Source organism: Oncorhynchus mykiss, chromosome 9, assembly GCF_057628025.1.
Source record: "Oncorhynchus mykiss isolate SJ-2025 chromosome 9, ASM5762802v1, whole genome shotgun sequence".
Lineage (NCBI taxonomy): Eukaryota > Metazoa > Chordata > Actinopteri > Salmoniformes > Salmonidae > Oncorhynchus > Oncorhynchus mykiss.
In genome coordinates, this window is record NC_143030.1 from 4,736,963 (window position 1) to 4,761,404 (window position 24,442).

A 24,442-nucleotide genomic window follows, 5' to 3' on the forward strand; every position below is an offset into this window, starting at 1 on the left:
CACATTGACTCTGTACCGGTACCCCCTGTATATAGTCTCCACATTGACTCTGTACTGGTACTCCCTGTATATAGCCTCCACATTGACTCTGTACTGGTACGCCCCTGTATATAGCCTCCACAATGACTCTGTACCGGTAACCCCTGTATATAGCCTCCACATTGACTCTGTACCATAATAACCTGTATATAGCCTCCACATTGACTCTGTACCGGTACCCCCTGTATATAGCCTCCACATTGACTCTGTACCGGTACCCCCTGTATATAGCCTCCACATTGACTCTGTACCGGTACCCCCTGTATTTAGCCTCCACATTGACTCTGTACCGGTACCCCCTGTATATAGCCTCCACATTGACTCTGTACCGGTACCCTCTGTATATAGCCTCCACATTGACTCTGTACCATAATAACCTGTATATAGCCTCCACATTGACTATGTACCGTAATACCCTGTATATAGCCTCCACATTGACTCTGTACCGTAATACCCTGTATATAGCCTCCACATTGACTCTGTACCGATACCTCCTGTATATAGCCTCCACATTGACTCTGTACCGGTACCCCCTGTATATAGTCTCCACATTGACTCTGTACTGGTACTCCCTGTATATAGCCTCCACATTGACTCTGTACTGGTACCCCCTGTATATAGCCTCCACATTGACTCTGTTCTGGTATGCCCCTGTATATAGCCTCCACAATGACTCTGTACCGGTAACCCCTGTATATAGCCTCCACATTGACTCTGTACCATAATAACCTGTATATAGCCTCCACATTGACTCTGTACCGGTACCCCCTGTATATAGCCTTGACATTGACTCTGTACCATATTAACCTGTATATAGCCTTCACATTGACTCTGTACCGGTACCCCCTGTATATAGCCTTGACACTGACTCTGTACCGGTACCCCCTGTATATAGCCTCCACATTGACTCTGTACCGGTGCCCCCTGTATATAGCCTTCACATTGACTCTGTACCGGTACCCCCTGTATATAGCCTTGACATTGACTCTGTACCGGTACCCCCTGTATATAGCCTCCACATTGACTCTGTACCATATTAACCTGTATATAGCCTTCACATTGACTCTGTACCGGTACCCCCTGTATATAGCCTTGACATTGACTCTGTACCGGTGCCCCCTGTATATAGCCTCCACATTGACTCTGTACAGGTACCCCCTGTATATAGCCTCCACATTAACTCTGTACCGGTACCCCCTGTATACAGCCTCCACATTGACTCTGTACCATATTAACTTGTATATAGCCTTCACATTGACTCTGTACCGGTACCCCCTGTATATAGCCTCCACATTGACTCTATACTGGTTCCCCCTGTTTATAGTATCCACATTGACTCTGTACTGGTACGCCCCTGTATATAGCCTCCACAATGACTCTGTACCGGTAACCCCTGTATATAGCCTCCACATTGACTCTGTACCATAATAACCTGTATATAGCCTCCACATTGACTCTGTACCGATACACCCTGTATATAGCCTCCACATTGACTCTGTACCGGTACCCCCTGTATATAGCCTCCTTATTGACTCTGTACCGATACCCCCTGTATATAGCCTCCTTATTGACTCTGTACCCATACCCCCTGTATATAGCCTCCACATTGACTCTGTACCATAATAACCTGTATATAGCCTCCACATTGACTCTGTACCGGTACCCCTGTATATAGCCTCCACATTGACTCTGTACCGGTACCCCCTGTATATAGCCTCCACATTGACTCTGTACCGGTACCCCCTGTATATAGCCTCCTTATTGACTCTGTACCGATACCCCCTGTATATAGTCTCCACATTGACTCTGTACTGGTACTCCCTGTATATAGCCTCCACATTGACTCTGTACTGGTACGCCCCTGTATATAGCCTCCACAATGACTCTGTACCGGTAACCCCTGTATATAGCCTCCACATTGACTCTGTACCATAATAACCTGTATATAGCCTCCAAATTGACTCTGTACCGGTACACCCTGTATATAGCCTCCACATTGACTCTGTACCGGTACCCCCTGTATATAGTCTCCACATTGACTCTGTACTGGTACTCCCTGTATATAGCCTCCACATTGACTCTGTACTGGTACCCCCTGTATATATCCTCCACATTGACTTTGTACTGGTACGCCCCTGTATATAGCCTCCACAATGACTCTGTACCGGTAACCCCTGTATATAGCCTCCACATTGACTCTGTACCATAATAACCTGTATATAGCCTCCACATTGACTCTGTACCGGTACCCCCTGTATATAGCCTCCACATTGACTCTGTACCGGTACCCCCTGTATATAGCCTCCACATTGACTCTGTACCGGTACCCCCTGTATTTAGCCTCCACATTGACTCTGTACCGGTACCCCCTGTATATAGCCTCCACATTGACTCTGTACCGGTACCCTCTGTATATAGCCTCCACATTGACTCTGTACCATAATAACCTGTATATAGCCTCCACATTGACTATGTACCGTAATACCCTGTATATAGCCTCCACATTGACTCTGTACCGTAATACCCTGTATATAGCCTCCACATTGACTCTGTACCGATACCTCCTGTATATAGCCTCCACATTGACTCTGTACCGGTACCCCCTGTATATAGTCTCCACATTGACTCTGTACTGGTACTCCCTGTATATAGCCTCCACATTGACTCTGTACTGGTACCCCCTGTATATAGCCTCCACATTGACTCTGTTCTGGTATGCCCCTGTATATAGCCTCCACAATGACTCTGTACCGGTAACCCCTGTATATAGCCTCCACATTGACTCTGTACCATAATAACCTGTATATAGCCTCCACATTGACTCTGTACCGGTACCCCCTGTATATAGCCTTGACATTGACTCTGTACCATATTAACCTGTATATAGCCTTCACATTGACTCTGTACCGGTACCCCCTGTATATAGCCTTGACATTGACTCTGTACCGGTACCCCCTGTATATAGCCTCCACATTGACTCTGTACCGGTGCCCCCTGTATATAGCCTTCACATTGACTCTGTACCGGTACCCCCTGTATATAGCCTTGACATTGACTCTGTACCGGTACCCCCTGTATATAGCCTCCACATTGACTCTGTACCATATTAACCTGTATATAGCCTTCACATTGACTCTGTACCGGTACCCCCTGTATATAGCCTTGACATTGACTCTGTACCGGTGCCCCCTGTATATAGCCTCCACATTGACTCTGTACAGGTACCCCCTGTATATAGCCTCCACATTAACTCTGTACCGGTACCCCCTGTATACAGCCTCCACATTGACTCTGTACCATAATAACCTGTATATAGCCTCCACATTGACTCTGTACCGGTACCCCCTGTATATAGCCTCCACATTGACTCTGTACCGGTACCCCCTGTATATAGCCTCCACATTGACTCTGTACCGGTACCCCCTGTATTTAGCCTCCACATTGACTCTGTACCGGTACCCCCTGTATATAGCCTCCACATTGACTCTGTACCGGTACCCTCTGTATATAGCCTCCACATTGACTCTGTACCATAATAACCTGTATATAGCCTCCACATTGACTCTGTACCGTAATACCCTGTATATAGCCTCCACATTGACTCTGTACCGATACCTCCTGTATATAGCCTCCACATTGACTCTGTACCGGTACCCCCTGTATATAGTCTCCACATTGACTCTGTACTGGTACTCCCTGTATATAGCCTCCACATTGACTCTGTACTGGTACCCCCTGTATATAGCCTCCACATTGACTCTGTTCTGGTATGCCCCTGTATATAGCCTCCACAATGACTCTGTACCGGTAACCCCTGTATATAGCCTCCACATTGACTCTGTACCATAATAACCTGTATATAGCCTCCACATTGACTCTGTACCGGTACCCCCTGTATATAGCCTTGACATTGACTCTGTACCATATTAACCTGTATATAGCCTTATATATAGCCTCCTTATTGACTCTGTACCGATACCCCCTGTATATAGCCTCCTTATTGACTCTGTACCCATACCCCCTGTATATAGCCTCCACATTGACTCTGTACCATAATAACCTGTATATAGCCTCCACATTGACTCTGTACCGGTACCCCCTGTATATAGCCTCCACATTGACTCTGTACCGGTACCCCCTGTATATAGCCTCCACATTGACTCTGTACCGGTACCCCCTGTATATAGCCTCCTTATTGACTCTGTACCGATACCCCCTGTATATAGTCTCCACATTGACTCTGTACTGGTACTCCCTGTATATAGCCTCCACATTGACTCTGTACTGGTACGCCCCTGTATATAGCCTCCACAATGACTCTGTACCGGTAACCCCTGTATATAGCCTCCACATTGACTCTGTACCATAATAACCTGTATATAGCCTCCAAATTGACTCTGTACCGGTACACCCTGTATATAGCCTCCACATTGACTCTGTACCGGTACCCCCTGTATATAGTCTCCACATTGACTCTGTACTGGTACTCCCTGTATATAGCCTCCACATTGACTCTGTACTGGTACCCCCTGTATATATCCTCCACATTGACTTTGTACTGGTACGCCCCTGTATATAGCCTCCACAATGACTCTGTACCGGTAACCCCTGTATATAGCCTCCACATTGACTCTGTACCATAATAACCTGTATATAGCCTCCACATTGACTCTGTACCGGTACCCCCTGTATATAGCCTCCACATTGACTCTGTACCGGTACCCCCTGTATATAGCCTCCACATTGACTCTGTACCGGTACCCCCTGTATTTAGCCTCCACATTGACTCTGTACCGGTACCCCCTGTATATAGCCTCCACATTGACTCTGTACCGGTACCCTCTGTATATAGCCTCCACATTGACTCTGTACCATAATAACCTGTATATAGCCTCCACATTGACTATGTACCGTAATACCCTGTATATAGCCTCCACATTGACTCTGTACCGTAATACCCTGTATATAGCCTCCACATTGACTCTGTACCGATACCTCCTGTATATAGCCTCCACATTGACTCTGTACCGGTACCCCCTGTATATAGTCTCCACATTGACTCTGTACTGGTACTCCCTGTATATAGCCTCCACATTGACTCTGTACTGGTACCCCCTGTATATAGCCTCCACATTGACTCTGTTCTGGTATGCCCCTGTATATAGCCTCCACAATGACTCTGTACCGGTAACCCCTGTATATAGCCTCCACATTGACTCTGTACCATAATAACCTGTATATAGCCTCCACATTGACTCTGTACCGGTACCCCCTGTATATAGCCTTGACATTGACTCTGTACCATATTAACCTGTATATAGCCTTCACATTGACTCTGTACCGGTACCCCCTGTATATAGCCTTGACATTGACTCTGTACCGGTACCCCCTGTATATAGCCTCCACATTGACTCTGTACCGGTGCCCCCTGTATATAGCCTTCACATTGACTCTGTACCGGTACCCCCTGTATATAGCCTTGACATTGACTCTGTACCGGTACCCCCTGTATATAGCCTCCACATTGACTCTGTACCATATTAACCTGTATATAGCCTTCACATTGACTCTGTACCGGTACCCCCTGTATATAGCCTTGACATTGACTCTGTACCGGTGCCCCCTGTATATAGCCTCCACATTGACTCTGTACAGGTACCCCCTGTATATAGCCTCCACATTAACTCTGTACCGGTACCCCCTGTATACAGCCTCCACATTGACTCTGTACCATATTAACTTGTATATAGCCTTCACATTGACTCTGTACCGGTACCCCCTGTATATAGCCTCCACATTGACTCTATACTGGTTCCCCCTGTTTATAGTATCCACATTGACTCTGTACTGGTACGCCCCTGTATATAGCCTCCACAATGACTCTGTACCGGTAACCCCTGTATATAGCCTCCACATTGACTCTGTACCATAATAACCTGTATATAGCCTCCACATTGACTCTGTACCGATACACCCTGTATATAGCCTCCACATTGACTCTGTACCGGTACCCCCTGTATATAGCCTCCTTATTGACTCTGTACCGATACCCCCTGTATATAGCCTCCTTATTGACTCTGTACCCATACCCCCTGTATATAGCCTCCACATTGACTCTGTACCATAATAACCTGTATATAGCCTCCACATTGACTCTGTACCGGTACCCCCTGTATATAGCCTCCACATTGACTCTGTACCGGTACCCCCTGTATATAGCCTCCACATTGACTCTGTACCGGTACCCCCTGTATATAGCCTCCTTATTGACTCTGTACCGATACCCCCTGTATATAGTCTCCACATTGACTCTGTACTGGTACTCCCTGTATATAGCCTCCACATTGACTCTGTACTGGTACGCCCCTGTATATAGCCTCCACAATGACTCTGTACCGGTAACCCCTGTATATAGCCTCCACATTGAGTCTGTACCATAATAACCTGTATATAGCCTCCAAATTGACTCTGTACCGGTACACCCTGTATATAGCCTCCACATTGACTCTGTACCGGTACCCCCTGTATATAGTCTCCACATTGACTCTGTACTGGTACTCCCTGTATATAGCCTCCACATTGACTCTGTACTGGTACCCCCTGTATATATCCTCCACATTGACTTTGTACTGGTACGCCCCTGTATATAGCCTCCACAATGACTCTGTACCGGTAACCCCTGTATATAGCCTCCACATTGACTCTGTACCATAATAACCTGTATATAGCCTCCACATTGACTCTGTACCGGTACCCCCTGTATATTGCCTCCACATTGACTCTGTACCGGTACCCCCTGTATATAGCCTCCACATTGACTCTGTACCGGTACCCCCTGTATTTAGCCTCCACATTGACTCTGTACCGGTACCCCCTGTATATAGCCTCCACATTGACTCTGTACCGGTACCCTCTGTATATAGCCTCCACATTGACTCTGTACCATAATAACCTGTATATAGCCTCCACATTGACTATGTACCGTAATACCCTGTATATAGCCTCCACATTGACTCTGTACCGTAATACCCTGTATATAGCCTCCACATTGACTCTGTACCGATACCTCCTGTATATAGCCTCCACATTGACTCTGTACCGGTACCCCCTGTATATAGTCTCCACATTGACTCTGTACTGGTACTCCCTGTATATAGCCTCCACATTGACTCTGTACCATAATAACCTGTATATAGCCTCCACATTGACTCTGTACCGGTACCCCCTGTATATAGCCTCCACATTGACTCTGTACCGGTACCCCCTGTATATAGCCTCCACATTGACTCTGTACCGGTACCCCCTGTATATAGCCTCCTTATTGACTCTGTACCGATACCCCCTGTATATAGCCCCCACATTGACTCTGTACCGGTACCCCCTGTATATAGCCTCCTTATTGACTCTGTACTGGTACCCCCTGTATGTAGCCTCCACATTGACTCTGTACCGGTACCCCCTGTATATAGCCTCCACATTGACTCTGTACCGGTACCCCCTGTATATAGCCTCCACATTGACTCTGTACCGGTACCCTCTGTATATAGCCTCCACATTGACTCTGTACCATAATAACCTGTATATAGCCTCCACATAGACTCTGTACCGGTACCCCCTGAATATAGCCTCCACATTGACTCTGTACCGTAATACCCTGTATATAGCCTCCACATTGACTCTGTACCGGTACGCCCCTGTATATAGCCTCCACAATGACTCTGTACCGGTAAGCCCTGTATATAGCCTCCACATTGACTCTGTACCGGTACTCCCTGTATATAGCCTCCACATTGACTCTGTACTGGTACGCCCCTGTATATAGCCTCCACAATGACTCTGTACCGGTAACCCCTGTATATAGCCTCCACATTGACTCTGTACCATAATAACCTGTATATAGCCTCCACATTGACTCTGTACCGGTACCCCCTGTATATAGCCTCCACATTGACTCTGTACCGGTACCCCCTGTATATAGCCTCCACATTGACTCTGTAACGGTACCCCCTGTATTTAGCCTCCACATTGACTCTGTACCGGTACCCCCTGTATATAGCCTCCACATTGACTCTGTACCGGTACCCTCTGTATATAGCCTCCACATTGACTCTGTACCATAATAACCTGTATATAGCCTCCACATTGACTATGTACCGTAATACCCTGTATATAGCCTCCACACTGACTCTGTACCGTAATACCCTGTATATAGCCTCCACATTGACTCTGTACCGATACCTCCTGTATATAGCTTCCACATTGACTCTGTACCGGTACCCCCTGTATATAGTCTCCACATTGACTCTGTACTGGTACTCCCTGTATATAGCCTCCACATTGACTCTGTACCATAATAACCTGTATATAGCCTCCACATTGACTCTGTACCGGTACCCCCTGTATATAGCCTCCACATTGACTCTGTACCGGTACCCCCTGTATATAGCCTCCACATTGACTCTGTACCGGTACCCCCTGTATATAGCCTCCTTATTGACTCTGTACCGATACCCCCTGTATATAGCCCCCACATTGACTCTGTACCGGTACCCCCTGTATATAGCCTCCTTATTGACTCTGTACTGGTACCCCCTGTATGTAGCCTCCACATTGACTCTGTACCGGTACCCCCTGTATATAGCCTCCACATTGACTCTGTACCGGTACCCCCTGTATATAGCCTCCACATTGACTCTGTACCGGTACCCTCTGTATATAGCCTCCACATTGACTCTGTACCATAATAACCTGTATATAACCTCCACATAGACTCTGTACCGGTACCCCCTGAATATAGCCTCCACATTGACTCTGTACCGTAATACCCTGTATATAGCCTCCACATTGACTCTGTACCGGTACCCCCTGTATATAGTCTCCACATTGACTCTGTACTGGTACTCCCTGTATATAGCCTCCACATTGACTCTGTACTGGTACGCCCCTGTATATAGCCTCCACAATGACTCTGTACCGGTAACCCCTGTATATAGCCTCCACATTGACTCTGTACCATAATAACCTGTATATAGCCTCCAAATTGACTCTGTACCGGTACACCCTGTATATAGCCTCCACATTGACTCTGTACCGGTACCCCCTGTATATAGTCTCCACATTGACTCTGTACTGGTACTCCCTGTATATAGCCTCCACATTGACTCTGTACTGGTACCCCCTGTATATATCCTCCACATTGACTTTGTACTGGTACGCCCCTGTATATAGCCTCCACAATGATTCTGTACCGGTAACCCCTGTATATAGCCTCCACATTGACTCTGTACCATAATAACCTGTATATAGCCTCCACATTGACTCTGTACCGGTACCCCTGTATATAGCCTCCACATTGACTCTGTACCGGTACCCCCTGTATATAGCCTCCACATTGACTCTGTACTGGTATGCCCCTGTATATAGCCTCCACAATGACTCTGTACCGGTAACCCCTGTATATAGCCTCCACATTGACTCTGTACCATAATAACCTGTATATAGCCTCCACATTGACTCTGTACCGGTACCCCCTGTATATAGCCTTGACATTGACTCTGTACCATATTAACCTGTATATAGCCTTCACATTGACTCTGTACCGGTACCCCCTGTATATAGCCTTGACATTGACTCTGTACCGGTACCCCCTGTATATAGCCTCCACATTGACTCTGTACCGGTGCCCCCTGTATATAGCCTTCACATTGACTCTGTACCGGTACCCCCTGTATATAGCCTTGACATTGACTCTGTACCGGTACCCCCTGTATATAGCCTCCACATTGACTCTGTACCATATTAACCTGTATATAGCCTTCACATTGACTCTGTACCGGTACCCCCTGTATATAGCCTTGACATTGACTCTGTACCGGTGCCCCCTGTATATAGCCTCCACATTGACTCTGTACAGGTACCCCCTGTATATAGCCTCCACATTAACTCTGTACCGGTACCCCCTGTATACAGCCTCCACATTGACTCTGTACCATATTAACTTGTATATAGCCTTCACATTGACTCTGTACCGGTACCCCCTGTATATAGCCTCCACATTGACTCTATACTGGTTCCCCCTGTTTATAGTATCCACATTGACTCTGTACTGGTACGCCCCTGTATATAGCCTCCACAATGACTCTGTACCGGTAACCCCTGTATATAGCCTCCACATTGACTCTGTACCATAATAACCTGTATATAGCCTCCACATTGACTCTGTACCGATACACCCTGTATATAGCCTCCACATTGACTCTGTACCGGTACCCCCTGTATATAGCCTCCTTATTGACTCTGTACCGATACCCCCTGTATATAGCCTCCTTATTGACTCTGTACCCATACCCCCTGTATATAGCCTCCACATTGACTCTGTACCGGTACCCCCTGTATATAGCCTCCACATTGACTCTGTACCGGTACCCCCTGTATATAGCCTCCACATTGACTCTGTACCATATTAACCTGTATATAGCCTTCACATTGACTCTGTACCGGTACCCCCTGTATATAGCCTTGACATTGACTCTGTACCGGTGCCCCCTGTATATAGCCTCCACATTGACTCTGTACAGGTACCCCCTGTATATTGCCTCCACATTAACTCTGTACCGGTACCCCCTGTATACAGCCTCCACATTGACTCTGTACCATATTAACTTGTATATAGCCTTCACATTGACTCTGTACCGGTACCCCCTGTATATAGCCTCCACATTGACTCTATACTGGTTCCCCCTGTTTATAGTATCCACATTGACTCTGTACTGGTACGCCCCTGTATATAGCCTCCACAATGACTCTGTACCGGTAACCCCTGTATATAGCCTCCACATTGACTCTGTACCATAATAACCTGTATATAGCCTCCACATTGACTCTGTACCGATACACCCTGTATATAGCCTCCACATTGCCTCTGTACCGGTACCCCCTGTATATAGCCTCCTTATTGACTCTGTACCGATACCCCCTGTATGTAGCCTCCTTATTGACTCTGTACCCATACCCCCTGTATATAGCCTCCACATTGACTCTGTACCGGTACCCTCTGTATATAGTCTCCACATTGACTCTGTACCATAATAACCTGTATATAGCCTCCACATAGACTCTGTACCGGTACCCCCTGTATATAGCCTCCACATTGACTCTGTACCGTAATACCCTGTATATAGCCTCCACATTGACTCTGTACCGGTACCCCCTGTATATAGTCTCCACATTGACTCTGTACAGGTACTCCCTGTATATAGCCTCCACATTGACTCTGTACTGGTACCCCCTGTATATAGCCTCCACATTACATTGACTCTGTACCGGTACCCCCTGTATATAGCCTCCACAATGACTCTGTACCGGTAACCCTGTATATAGCCTCCACATTGACTCTGTACCATAATAACCTGTATATAGCCTCCACATTGACTCTGTACCGGTACCCCTTGTATATAGCCTCCACATTGACTCTCTACCGGTACCCCCTGTATATAGCCTCCTTATTGACTCTGTACCGGTACCCCCTGTATATAGCCTCCACATTGACTCTGTACCGGTACCCTCTGTATATAGCCTCCACATTGACTCTGTACCATAATAACCTGTATATAGCCTCCACATTGACTCTGTACCGTAATACCCTGTATATAGCCTCCACATTGACTCTGTACCGATACCTCCTGTATATAGCCTCCACATTGACTCTGTTCTGGCACCCCCCTGTATATAGCCTCCACATTGACTCTGTACCATAATAACCTGTATATAGCCTCCACATTGACTCTGTACTGGAACCCCCTGTATATATCCTCCACATTGACTCTGTACCAGTACCCCCTGTATATAGCCTCCACATTGACTCTGTACCGTAATAACCTGTATATAGTCTCCACATTGACTCTGTACTGGTACCCCCTGTATACAGCCTCCACATTGACTCTGTACCGGTACCCCCTGTATATAGCCTCCACATTGACTCTGTACCGTAATAACCTTTATATAGCCTCCACATTGACTCTGTACCGTAATAACCTGTATATAGTCTCCACATTGACTCTGTACCAGTACCCCTTGTATATAGCCTCCACATTGACTCTGTACCGTAATAACCTGTATATAGTCTCCACATTGACTCTGTACCAGTACCCCCTGTATATAGCCTCCACATTGACTCTGTACCGTAATAACCTGTATATAGTCTCCACATTGACTCTGTACTGGTACCCCCTGTATATAGCCTCCACATTGACTCTGTACCGGTACCCCCTGTATATCGCCTCCACATTTACTCTGTACCGTAATATCCTGTATATAGCCTCCACATTGACTTTGTACCGTAATACCCTGTATATAGCCTCCACATTGACTCTGTACAGGTACCCCCTGTATATAGCCTCCACATTGACTTTGTACCGTAATACCCTGTATATAGCCTCCACATTGACTCTGTACAGGTACACCCTGTATATAGCCTCCACATTGACTCTGTACAGGTACCCCCTGTATATAGCCTCCACATTGACTCTGTACCGGTACCCCCTGTATATAGCCTCCACATTGACTCTGTACCGTAATAACCTGTATATAGCCTCCACATTGACTTTGTACCGTAATACTCTGTATATAGCCTCCACATTGACTTTGTACCGTAATACCCTGTATATAGTCCGTTATTGTTATTTTACTGCTGCTCTTTAATTGTTCCTTTTATTTCTTATTATTTTTAGTAATTTATTTAAATGCATTGCTGGTTAAGGGCTGGTCATTCAGCATTTCACTGTGAGGTCTACACCTGTTGGTTAAGGGCTGGTCATTAACCATTTCACTGTGAGGTCTAAACCTGTTGGTTAAGGGATGGTCATTAACCATTTCACTGTGAGGTCTACACCAGTTGGTTAAGGGCTGGTCAGTCAGCATTTCACTGTGAGGTCTACACCTGTTGGTTAAGGGCTGGTCAGTCAGTATTTCACTGTGAGGTCTACACCTGTTGGTTAAGGGCTGGTCAGTCAGCGTTTCACTGTGAGGTCTACACCTGTTGGTTAAGGGCTGGTCAGTCAGCATTTCACTGTGAGGTCTACACCTGTTGGTTAAGGGCTGGTCAGTCAGCGTTTCACTGTGAGGTCTACACCTGTTGGTTAAGGGCTGGTCAGTCAGCATTTCACTGTGAGGTCTACACCTGTTGGTTAAGGGCTGGTCAGTCAGCATTTCACTGTGAGGTCTACCACGGCTTCCAGCCAATCAGCTTTTCAGGACTGGAACCCCCCAGTTTATAATGCAGGTTTCAGCATCTCTTAACAGTGTAAAGAAGAACCACCCAGTTTATAATGCAGGTTTCAGCACCTCTTAACAGTGTCAAGAAGAACCACCCAGTTTATAATGCAGGTTTCAGCACCTCTTAACAGTGTAAAGAAGAACCACCCAGTTTATAATGCAGGTTTCAGCATCTCTTAACAGTGTAAAGAAGAACCACCCAGTTTATAATGCAGGTTTCAGCACCTCTTAACAGAGTAAAGAAGAACCAGATAATCTGAATGTCAAGGTTTCTCATATTCTCACCTGTCACAGTCATCCAGCTCTCTGGTGATTCTCCTTCAGAGTTGTTACACTTGTAGAGTCCTTCATCTGACTTGGAAACTGCAGGGATGGTCATCTCTCCTGTAGTCGCATTCCTGATGAGGATTCCATCTTTGTAGAAATCAGCTGTGAGGTTAGAGAGAGTTACCTGATATCTGCAGCGCAGAGTCACAGAATCTCCCTCAGTCACAGGAAGGGCAGGGCTCTCCAGGATCACAGCTCCAGCTGTATATAATATATAAACATCATATATAAACAGGTCTCTCCAGGATCACAGCTCCAGCTGTATATAATATATAAACATCATATATAAACAGGTCTCTCCAGGATCACAGCTCCAGCTGTATATAATATATAAACAGGGCTCTCCAGGATCACAGCTCCAGCTGTATATAATATATAAACATCATATATAAACAGGTCTCTCCAGGATCACAACACCAGCTGTATATAATATATAAACAGGTCTCTCCAGGATCACAGCACCAGCTGTATATAATATATAAACAGGTCTCTCAAGGATCACAGCTCCAGCTGTATATAATATATAAACGGGTCTCTCCAGGATCACAGCTCCAGCTGTATATAATATATAAACGGGTCTCTCCAGGATCACAGCTCCAGCTGTATATAATATATAAACAGGTCTCTCCAGGATCACAGCTCCAGCTGTATATAATATATAAACGGGTCTCTCCAGGATCACAGCTCCAGCTGTATATAATATATAAACGGGTCTCTCCAGGATCACAGCTCCAGCTGTATATAATATATAAACAGGTCTCTCCAGGATCACAGCTCCAGCTGTATATAATATATAAACAGGTCTCTCCAGGATCACGGCTCCAGCTGTATATAATATATAAACAGGTCTCTCCAGGATCACAGCACCAGCTGTATATAATATATAAACATCATATATAAACAGGTCTCTCCAGGATCACAGCTCCAGCTGTATATAATATATAAACATCATGTATAAACAGGTCTCTCCAGGATCACAGCTCCAGCTGTATATAATATATAAACATCATATATAAACAGGACTCTCGAGGATCACAGCACCAGCTGTATATAATATATAAACATCATATATAAACAGGACTCTCCAGGATCACAGCTCCAGCTGTATATAATATATAAACAGGTCTCTCCAGGATCACAGCTCCAGCTGTATATAATATATAAACAGGTCTCTCCAGGATCACAGCTCCAGCTGTATATAATATATAAACATCATATATAAACAGGGCTCTCCAGGATCACAGCTCCAGCTGTATATAATATATGAACATAATATCAGCTACCTGAAACCAGATGAACCACTAGACACTATAATGTTAGTAGATGGTGTTTGTGGACATACCATGTACTGTGATGTTGACAGCGTTGCTGTGTTTTCCAGACCCAGACTCACACCAGTACACTCCACTGTCTGATGGTATTAGTGACACGATGCATGAAGACCCTTGTGGTTTTCCCCATTTTCTTCCACATTCTGAACGCTCCCCAGAGACTGTGTATCTCTTCAGTCTCCATCCAGCAGAGTTCCCCTGAACCTCACAGCTCAGAGAGACAGACTCTAATTTAAAAAACTGAGATCTGTCAGGACTGACTCTCAGAGATGCTGGATAAGAGAGAACTGAGAGAGGGAGAGAGAGAGAGAGAGAGAGAGAGGGAGAGAGGAAGAGGAAGGTAGAGAGGAGGAGAGAGAGGAAGGTGGAAGGAGGAGAGAGAGAATGAGAAGAAGAGCTCCGTTTAGCATAAAAAAAAATGCTTTGTCAGACAGACAAACAGACAGACAGGCTTTGTAATACCTGTGCTATACGTTTCTCATATACCATTGCTTCCAGCCAATCAGCATTCAGGACTGGAACCCCCCAGTTTATAATGCAGGTTTCAGCACCTCTTAACAGTGTAAAGAAGAACCACCCAGTTTATAATGCAGGTTTCAGCACCTCTTAACAGTGTAAAGAAGAACCACCCAGTTTATAATGCAGGTTTCAGCACCTCTTAACAGTGTAAAGAAGAACCACCCAGTTTATAATGCAGGTTTCAGCACCTCTTAACAGTGTAAAGAAGAACCACCCAGTTTATAATGCAGGTTTCAGCACCTCTTAACAGTGTAAAGAAGAACCACCCAGTTTATAATGCAGGTTTCAGCACCTCTTAACAGTGTAAAGAAGAACCACCCAGTTTATAATGCAGGTTTCAGCACCTCTTAACAGTGTAAAGAAGAACCACCCAGTTTATAATGCAGGTTTCAGCACCTCTTAACAGTGTAAAGAAGAACCACCCAGTTTATAATGCAGGTTTCAGCACCTCTTAACAGTGTAAAGAAGAACCACCCAGTTTATAATGCAGGTTTCAGCACCTCTTAACAGTGTAAAGAAGAACCACCCAGGTTATAATGCAGGTTTCAGCACCTCTTAACAGTGTAAAGAAGAACCACCCAGTTTATAATGCAGGTTTCAGCACCTCTTAACAGTGTAAAGAAGAACCACCCAGTTTATAATGCAGGTTTCAGCACCTCTTAACAGTGTAAAGAATAACCACCCAGTTTATAATGCAGGTTTCAGCACCTCTTAACAGTGTAAAGAAGAACCACCCAGTTTATAATGCAGGTTTCAGCACCTCTTAACAGTGTAAAGAAGAACCAGATAATCTGAATGTCAAGGTTTCTCATATTCTCACCTGTCACAGTCATCCAGCTCTCTGGTGATTCTCCTTCAGAGTTGGTACACTTGTAGAGTCCTTCATCTGACTTGGAAACTGCAGGGATGGTCATCTCTCCTGTAGTCTCAGTCCTGATGAGGGATCCATCTTTGTAGAAATCAGCTGTGAGGTCAGTGTGAGTTCCCTGATATCTGCAGCGCAGAGTCACAGAATCTCCCTCAGTCACAGGAAGGGCAGGGCTCTCCAGGATCACAGCTCCATCTGTATATAATATATAAACATCATATTTAAACAGGTCTCTCCAGGATCACAGCTCCAGCTGTATATAATATATAAACATCATATATAAACAGGTCTCTCCAGGATCACAGCTCCAGCTGTATATAATATATAAACATCATATATAAACAGGTCTCTCCAGGATCACAGCACCAGCTGTATATAATATATAAACAGGTCTCTCCAGGATCACAGCTCCAGCTGTATATAATATATAAACATCATATATAAACAGGTCTCTCCAGGATCACAGCTCCAGCTGTATATAATATATAAACATCATATATAAATAGGTCTCTCCAGGATCACAGCACCAGCTGTATATAATATATAAACAGGTCTCTCCAGGATCACAGCTCCAGCTGTATATAATATATAAACAGGTCTCTCCAGGATCACAGCTCCAGCTGTATATAATATATAAACAGGTCTCTCCAGGATCACAGCTCCAGCTGTATATAATATATAAACATCATATATAAACAGGTCTCTCCAGGATCACAGCTCCAGCTGTATATAATATATAAACATCATATATAAACAGGTCTCTCCAGGATCTCAGCTCCAGCTGTATATAATATATAAACAGGTCTCTCCAGGATCACAGCTCCAGCTGTATATAATATATAAACATCATATATAAACAGGTCTCTCCAGGATCACAGCTCCAGCTGTATATAATATATAAACAGGTCTCTCCAGGATCACAGCTCCAGCTGTATATAATATATAAACAGGTCTCACCAGGATCACAGCTCCAGCTGTATATAATATATAAACATCATATATAAACAGGTCTCTCCAGGATCACAGCACCAGCTGTATATAATATATAAACATCATATATAAACAGGTCTCTCCAGGATCACAGCTCCAGCTGTATATAATATATAAACATCATATATAAACAGGTCTCACCAGGATCACAGCTCCAGCTGTATATAATATATAAACATCATATATAAACAGGTCTCACCAGGATCACAGCTCCAGCTGTATATAATATATAAACATCATATATAAACAGGTCTCTCCAGGATCACAGCTCCAGCTGTATATAATATATAAACAGGTATCTCCAGGATCACAGCTCCAGCTGTATATAATATATAAACATCATATATTAACAGGTCTCTCCAGGATCACAGCTCCAGCTGTATATAATATATAAACAGGTCTCTCCAGGATCACAGCTCCAGCTGTATATAATATATAAACATCATATATTAACAGGTCTCTCCAGGATCACAGCTCCAGCTGTATATAATATATAAACAGGTCTCTCCAGGATCACAGCTCCAGCTGTATATAATATATAAACATCATATATAAACAGGTCTCTCCAGGATCACAGCTCCAGCTGTATATAATATATAAACAGGTCTCTCCAGGATCACAGCTCCAGCTGTATATAATATATAAACATCAAATATAAACAGGTCTCTCCAGGATCACAGCTCCAGCTGTATATAATATATAAACAGGTCTCTCCAGGATCACAGCTCCAGCTGTATAAAATATATAAACATCAAATATAAACAGGTCTCTCCAGGATCACAGCTCCAGCTGTATATAATATATAAACATCAAATATAAACAGGTCTCTCCAGGATCACAGCTCCAGCTGTATATAATATATAAACATCATATATAAACAGGTCTCTCCAGGATCACAGCTCCAGCTGTATATAATATATAAACATCATATATAAACAGGTCTCTCCAGGATCACAGCTCCAGCTGTATATAATATATAAACAGGTCTCTCCAGGATCACAGCACCAGCTGTATATAATATATAAACAGGTCTCTCCAGGATCACAGCTCCAGCTGTATATAATATATAAACAGGTCTCTCCAGGATCACAGCTCCAGCTGTATATAATATATAAACGGGTCTCTCCAGGATCACAGCTCCAGCTGTATATAATATATAAACATCATATATAAACAGGTCTCTCCAGGATCACAGCTCCATCTGTATATAATATATAAACAGGTCTCTCCAGGATCACAGCTCCAGCTGTATATAATATATAAACATCATATATAAACAGGTCTCTCCAGGATCACAGCTCCAGCTGTATATAATATATAAACATCATATATAAACAGGTCTCTCCAGGATCACAGCTCCAGCTGTATATAATATATAAACATCATATATAAACAGGTCTCTCCAGGATCACAGCTCCAGCTGTATATAATATATAAACAGGTCTCTCCAGGATCACAGCTCCAGCTGTATATAATATATAAACATCATATATAAACAGTTCTCTCCAGGATCACAGCTCCAGCTGTATATTATATATAAACAGGTCTCTCCAGGATCACAGCTCCAGCTGTATATAATATATAAACAGGTATCTCCAGGATCACAGCTCCAGCTGTATCTAATATATAAACAGGTCTCTCCAGGATCACAGCTCCAGCTGTATATAATATATAAACATCATATATAAACATAACATCAGCTATCTGAAACCAGATGAACCACTAAACACTATAATGTTGGTAGATGGTGTTTGTGGACATACCATGTACTGTGATGTTGACAGCATTGCTGTGTTCTCCAGACCCAGACTCACACCAGTACTCTCCACTGTCTGATGGTATTAGTGAAACGATGCATGAAGACCCTTGTTGTTCTCCCCAGTCAGTATTACACTCTGAAAGGATTCCTCTCTCTGCGTTCCTCACCACTCTCCATCCAGCAGAGTTCCCCTGATCCTCACAGCTCAGAGAGACAGACTCATATTCAAAGAACTGAGATCTGTCAGGACTGACACTCATAGAGGCTGGAAGAGAGAGATCTGGAGAGAGAGAGAGAGAGAGAGAGAGAGAGAGAGAGAGAGAGAGAGAGAGAGAGAGAGAGAGAGAGAGAGGAAGGTAGAGAGGAAGAAAGAGAGAGGAAGTTTGGAAGGAGGAGAGAGAGAGAGAGATCATGAGAAGAAGAGCTCCGTTTAGCATAAAAATAAATGCTTTGTCATACCCGTGCTATACGTTTCTCATATACCATTGCTTCCAGCCAATCAGCATTCAGGACTGGAACCACCCAGTTTATAATGCAGGTTTCAGCACCTCTTAACAGTGTAAAGAAGAACCAGAAGATCTGAATGTCAAGGTTTCTCATATTCTCACCTGTCACAGTCATCCAGCTCTCTGGTGATTCTCCTTCAGAGTTGGTACACTTGTAGAGTCCTTCATCTGACTTGGATACTGCAGGGATGGTCATCTCTCCTGTGGTCTCAGTCCTGATGAGGGATCCATCTTTGTAGAAATCAGCTGTGAGGTCAGAGGGAGTTCCCTGATATCTGCAGCGCAGAGTCACAGAATCTCCCACAGTCACAGGAAGGGCAGGGCTCTCCAGGATCACAGCACCAGCTGTATATAATATATAAACATCATATATAAACAGGTCTCTCCAGGATCACAGCTCCAGCTGTATATAATATATAAACATCATATATAAACATAATATCAGGTCTGAAACCAGATGAACCACTAAACACTATAATGTCAGTAGATGGTGTTTGTGGACATACCATGTACTGTGATGTTGACAGCATTGCTGTGTTCTCCAGACCCAGACTCACACCAGTACATTCCACTGTCTGATGGTATTAGTGACACAATGCATGAAGACCTTTGTGGTTTTCCCCATTTTCTTCCACAATCTGAACGCTCCCCAGAGACTGTGTTCCTCACCACTCTCCACCCAGCAGAGTTCCCCTGAACCTCACAGCTCAGAGAGACAGACTCTAATTTAAAAAACTGAGATCTGTCAGGACTGATGCTCAGAGAGGCTGGAGGAGAACGATAGGGGGACGGAGAGAGAGAGAGATAGATAAGGGGAGGGGGAGAGAGCGAGGGGGGAGGGAGAGACAGAGAGAGACAGAGAGAGAGAGACAGAGAGACAGAGACAGAGAGAGAGATACAGAGAGAGAGAGAGAGAGAGAGAGAGAGAGAGAGACAGAGAGAGAGACAGAGAGAGATAGACACAGAGAGAGACAGAGAGAGAGACAGAGAGAAAGAGACAGAGACAGAGACAGAGAGATAGAGACAGAGAGAGACAGAGACAGAGACAGAGAGAGACAGAGAGACAGAGAGAGAGAGACAGAGAGAGAGAGACAGAGAGAGAGAGACAGAGAGAGAGAGAGAGAGAGAGAGAGAGAGAGAGACAGAGAGGGAGAGAGACAGAGACAGAGACAGAGAGAGCCAGAGAGAGAGACAGAGAGAGAGAGAGACAGAGAGACAGAGAGAGACAGAGAGAGACAGAGAGAGAGAGACAGAGAGAGACAGAGAGAAACAGAGAGACAGAGAGAGAGAGAGAGAGAGAGAGAGAGGATCAGAGCTCCTGCATTTTTCAGCATTTTCTTTAAAAAAGATAGATTAGGAGTTAGATAAACTTGGATTTTTTTGTCAGGAACACATACTGGATTCTACCCTCTTCAACATAACCCCTACTTCAAATCAAAACTTAAAACCTACAACCTGATTTTGGACGGAATTACGGAATCACCTGGAAAGTTCACAACAACCAAGGATTTTTTACCCTATACAGCAAATTCTCTGGAAAACAACAGAAACCTGAAAACACCATCCAACCTGGAACTGAGTGAGTAATGTTTAGTCTGAAACGATATTTTATTTCCAAAAGCCAAGAAGAAAAATACACAACATTACTTTATAAGGACTGAATTCTAACATAATTCTGCCAAGCTTGATACAGCTTCAACTAACTGACGTGTCAAGTGAGAGGTGTCAAAGCCCATTAGCCCAACAATGGCAGGAGAGTCACACAGTCTACCCCAACCAAATGGAGAGGCCTTAGAAGCTCCCTCCCGCTGTTCAGAGGTAATTAAAATACAGTACCCTTTGCATGTAAAGAATGATAAGGCAAGAAAAGACCACAAGAAGAAGCTCCTTATGGAAAATCAAGAAACACTTTTTGCTGACTATTACAAAAATGGGAACATCAGCAACCTTATCTTCCACACAAACCATCCCCTGGCATGGCACAGTGCTATATTAGCACACTACCCCTTTGTTACGAGAGGGGGGATTAACGAGGGGTGGAAACTCAGAATACTTGATAACGAGGACTCTGAGTTAAGTAATATAAATATCTATAAATCCGGAACAGTAATGGTACAGAATAACCACAAACAGTTTCAGCTGGACTTTCACCTAATCAAAGAATTAGCCCAGCAGGAGAAGCTCTCCCTTTATAAAGATACCCCCACACCGAGCGGGTCAGACCAGACCTTTTCATTATGTAACCCCACAGATGAGCAACCCCCAGTGGAGAGTCAGGTAAGGCAGGTGGAGCTGGAACAGCAGGTGATTACACTTCAGTCAGCACAGACCCAGACAACAGTCCAGCACAACAACAGCCCCTTAACCAGACCCGGAGAGCTGGAGGTGGACAGAGACATATCTGCACTTTGGACAGTGGTGAGACAAATACAACAGGATAAAGAGGAGCAGAACAGAGCACTAGAGGAGAGTATCAGACTGCTGGTGGAGGAGAGGTTGAGGGGGATGGAGGAGAAGTTGAGGGGGACGGCGTGTGACAGAGAACAACCCACTAGAGAGGTGGCCACCCCCACAGAGAAGCCAGCAGAACAGCCCACCTCAGCACCCAACAAAAGTCTCAACACCACAGCAGAACAGTCCACACCAGACCCTGACCATAGAGTCGACACCACAGCAGAACAGTCCACACCAGACCCTGACCATAGAGTCGACATCACAGCAGAACAGACAAATGAAGAACCCCAAGCCCAGAGGCTCTCACCCCCTCCGAGCACCCCCCCTGTCAGCCACCCTGATAGCCCTTTTGACAACCCCCCCACACCCACTGAGGACAAACACAAGACACAGATTGTACTACTTATGGACTCAAATGGGAAATATATAGAAGAAAAAAAACTTTTTCCCAAACACAGTGTGTCTAAACTCTGGTGTCCAAACACCCAGCGCGCCCTAGACCTTCTGTCTGAGGCCAAACTAGGCTCACCCAGCCACATAATAATACACACAGGCACAAACGACCTGAGAGCACAGCAGGAAAGAGTGGCCACAGCACTGAAGAGAGTGATTGAAAAGGCTTCTTCTACTTTCCCCAACGCACAAGTGGTTATCTCCACCCATCCAGCGCCACAGGTAACTTCCACAAAGCTGTGAACGATCTGAGAGACAAGGCAAGAAGGGCATTCTATGCCATCAAAAGAAACATAAATTTCAACATACCAATTAGGATTTGGCTAAAAATACTTGAATCAGTCATAGAGCCCATTGCCCTTTATGGTTGTGAGGTCTGGGGTCCGCTCACCAACCAAGACTTCACAAAATGGGACAAACACCAAATTGAGACTCTGCACGCAGAATTCTGCAAAAATATCCTCCGTGTACAACGTAGAACACCAAATAATGCATGCAGAGCAGAATTAGGCCGATACCCACTAATTATCAAAATCCAGAAAAGAGCCGTTAAATTCTACAACCACCTAAAAGGAAGTGATTCACAAACCTTCCATAACAAAGCCATCACCTACAGAGAGATGAACCTGGAGAAGAGTCCCCTAAGCAAGCTGGTCCTGGGGCTCTGTTCACAAACACAAACACACCCCACAGAGCCCCAGGACAACAGCACAATTAGACCCAACCAAATCACGAGAAAACAAAAAGATAATTACTTGACACATTGGAAAGAATTAACAAAAAAACAGAGCAAACTAGAATGCTATTTGGCCCTAAACAGAGAGTACACAGCGGCAGAATACCTGACCACTGTGACTGACCCAAAATTAAGGAAAGCTTTGACTATGTACAGACTCAGTGAGCATAGCCTTGCTATTGAGAAAGGCCGCCGTAGGCAGACATGGCTCTCAAGAGAAGACAGGCTATGTGCTCACTGCCCACAAAATTAGGTGGAAACTGAGCTGCACTTCCTAACCTCCTGCCCAATGTATGACCATATTAGAGAGACATATTTCCCTCAGATTACACAGATCCACAAAGAATTCGAAAACAAATCCAAATTTGAAAAACTCCCATATCTACTGGGTGAAATTCCACAGTGTGCCATCACAGCAGCAAGATTTGTGACCTGTTGCCACGAGAAAAGGGCAACCAGTGAAGAACACACACCATTGTAAATACAACCCATATTTATGCTTATTTATTTTATCTTGTGTCCTTTAACCATTTGTACATTGTTAAAACACTGTATATATATATATAATATGACATTTGTAATGTCTTTACTGTTTTGAAACCTCTGTATGTGTAATGTTTACTGTTAATTTTTGTTGTTTTTCACTTTATATTTTCACTTTGTATGTTGTCTACCTCACTTGCTTTGGCAATGTTAACACATGTTTCCCATGCCAATAAAGCCCTTGAATTGAATTGAATTGAGAGAGACAGAGAGAGACAGAGAGAGACAGAGAGACACAGAGAGAGACAGAGAGACAAAGAGAGACAGGGAGAGAGAGATAATTATTAAAGAGCAGTAAAGCCTGTATTGGAACAGAGATGCTGACACACATCAGAGAATCTATTCTCTAGCTGTTTAACCTGGTGATGAGGGGAGGATACTATCCTGAGATCTGGAGACAAGGCTTTATATTCTAACATAGTTGCTGAAACACATCAGAGAGAAGCTATTCTCTAGCTGTTTAACCTGGTGATGAGGGGAGGATACTATCCTGAGATCTGGAGACAAGGCTTTATATTCTAACTGAGATACTGAATCACAGCAGAGAGAGGCTATTCTCTAGCTGTTTAACCTAGTGATGAGGGTAGGATACTATCCTGAGACAAGGCTTTATATTCTAACAGAGATGCTGAAACACAGCAGAGA

General features: G+C 44.4%; 1 protein-coding gene across 1 annotated transcript in view; it reads right to left on the bottom strand.

The window, feature by feature from the left end:
- The window catches only part of LOC110518027 (sialoadhesin), an 87,161-nt gene that overhangs the window by 53,942 nt on the left and 8,777 nt on the right, over window positions 1–24,442 (bottom strand). Inside the window, exons 3-8 of the mRNA XM_090185658.1 lie at window positions 20,118–20,378; window positions 19,714–19,956; window positions 19,110–19,385; window positions 16,309–16,551; window positions 14,981–15,256; window positions 13,597–13,839 (exon numbers count right to left, since the gene is read on the bottom strand). Of these exons, the coding sequence (XP_090041784.1) occupies window positions 13,597–13,839; window positions 14,981–15,256; window positions 16,309–16,551; window positions 19,110–19,385; window positions 19,714–19,956; window positions 20,118–20,378 (1,542 nt within the window). The remainder of the gene's footprint in view (window positions 1–13,596; window positions 13,840–14,980; window positions 15,257–16,308; window positions 16,552–19,109; window positions 19,386–19,713; window positions 19,957–20,117; window positions 20,379–24,442) is intronic.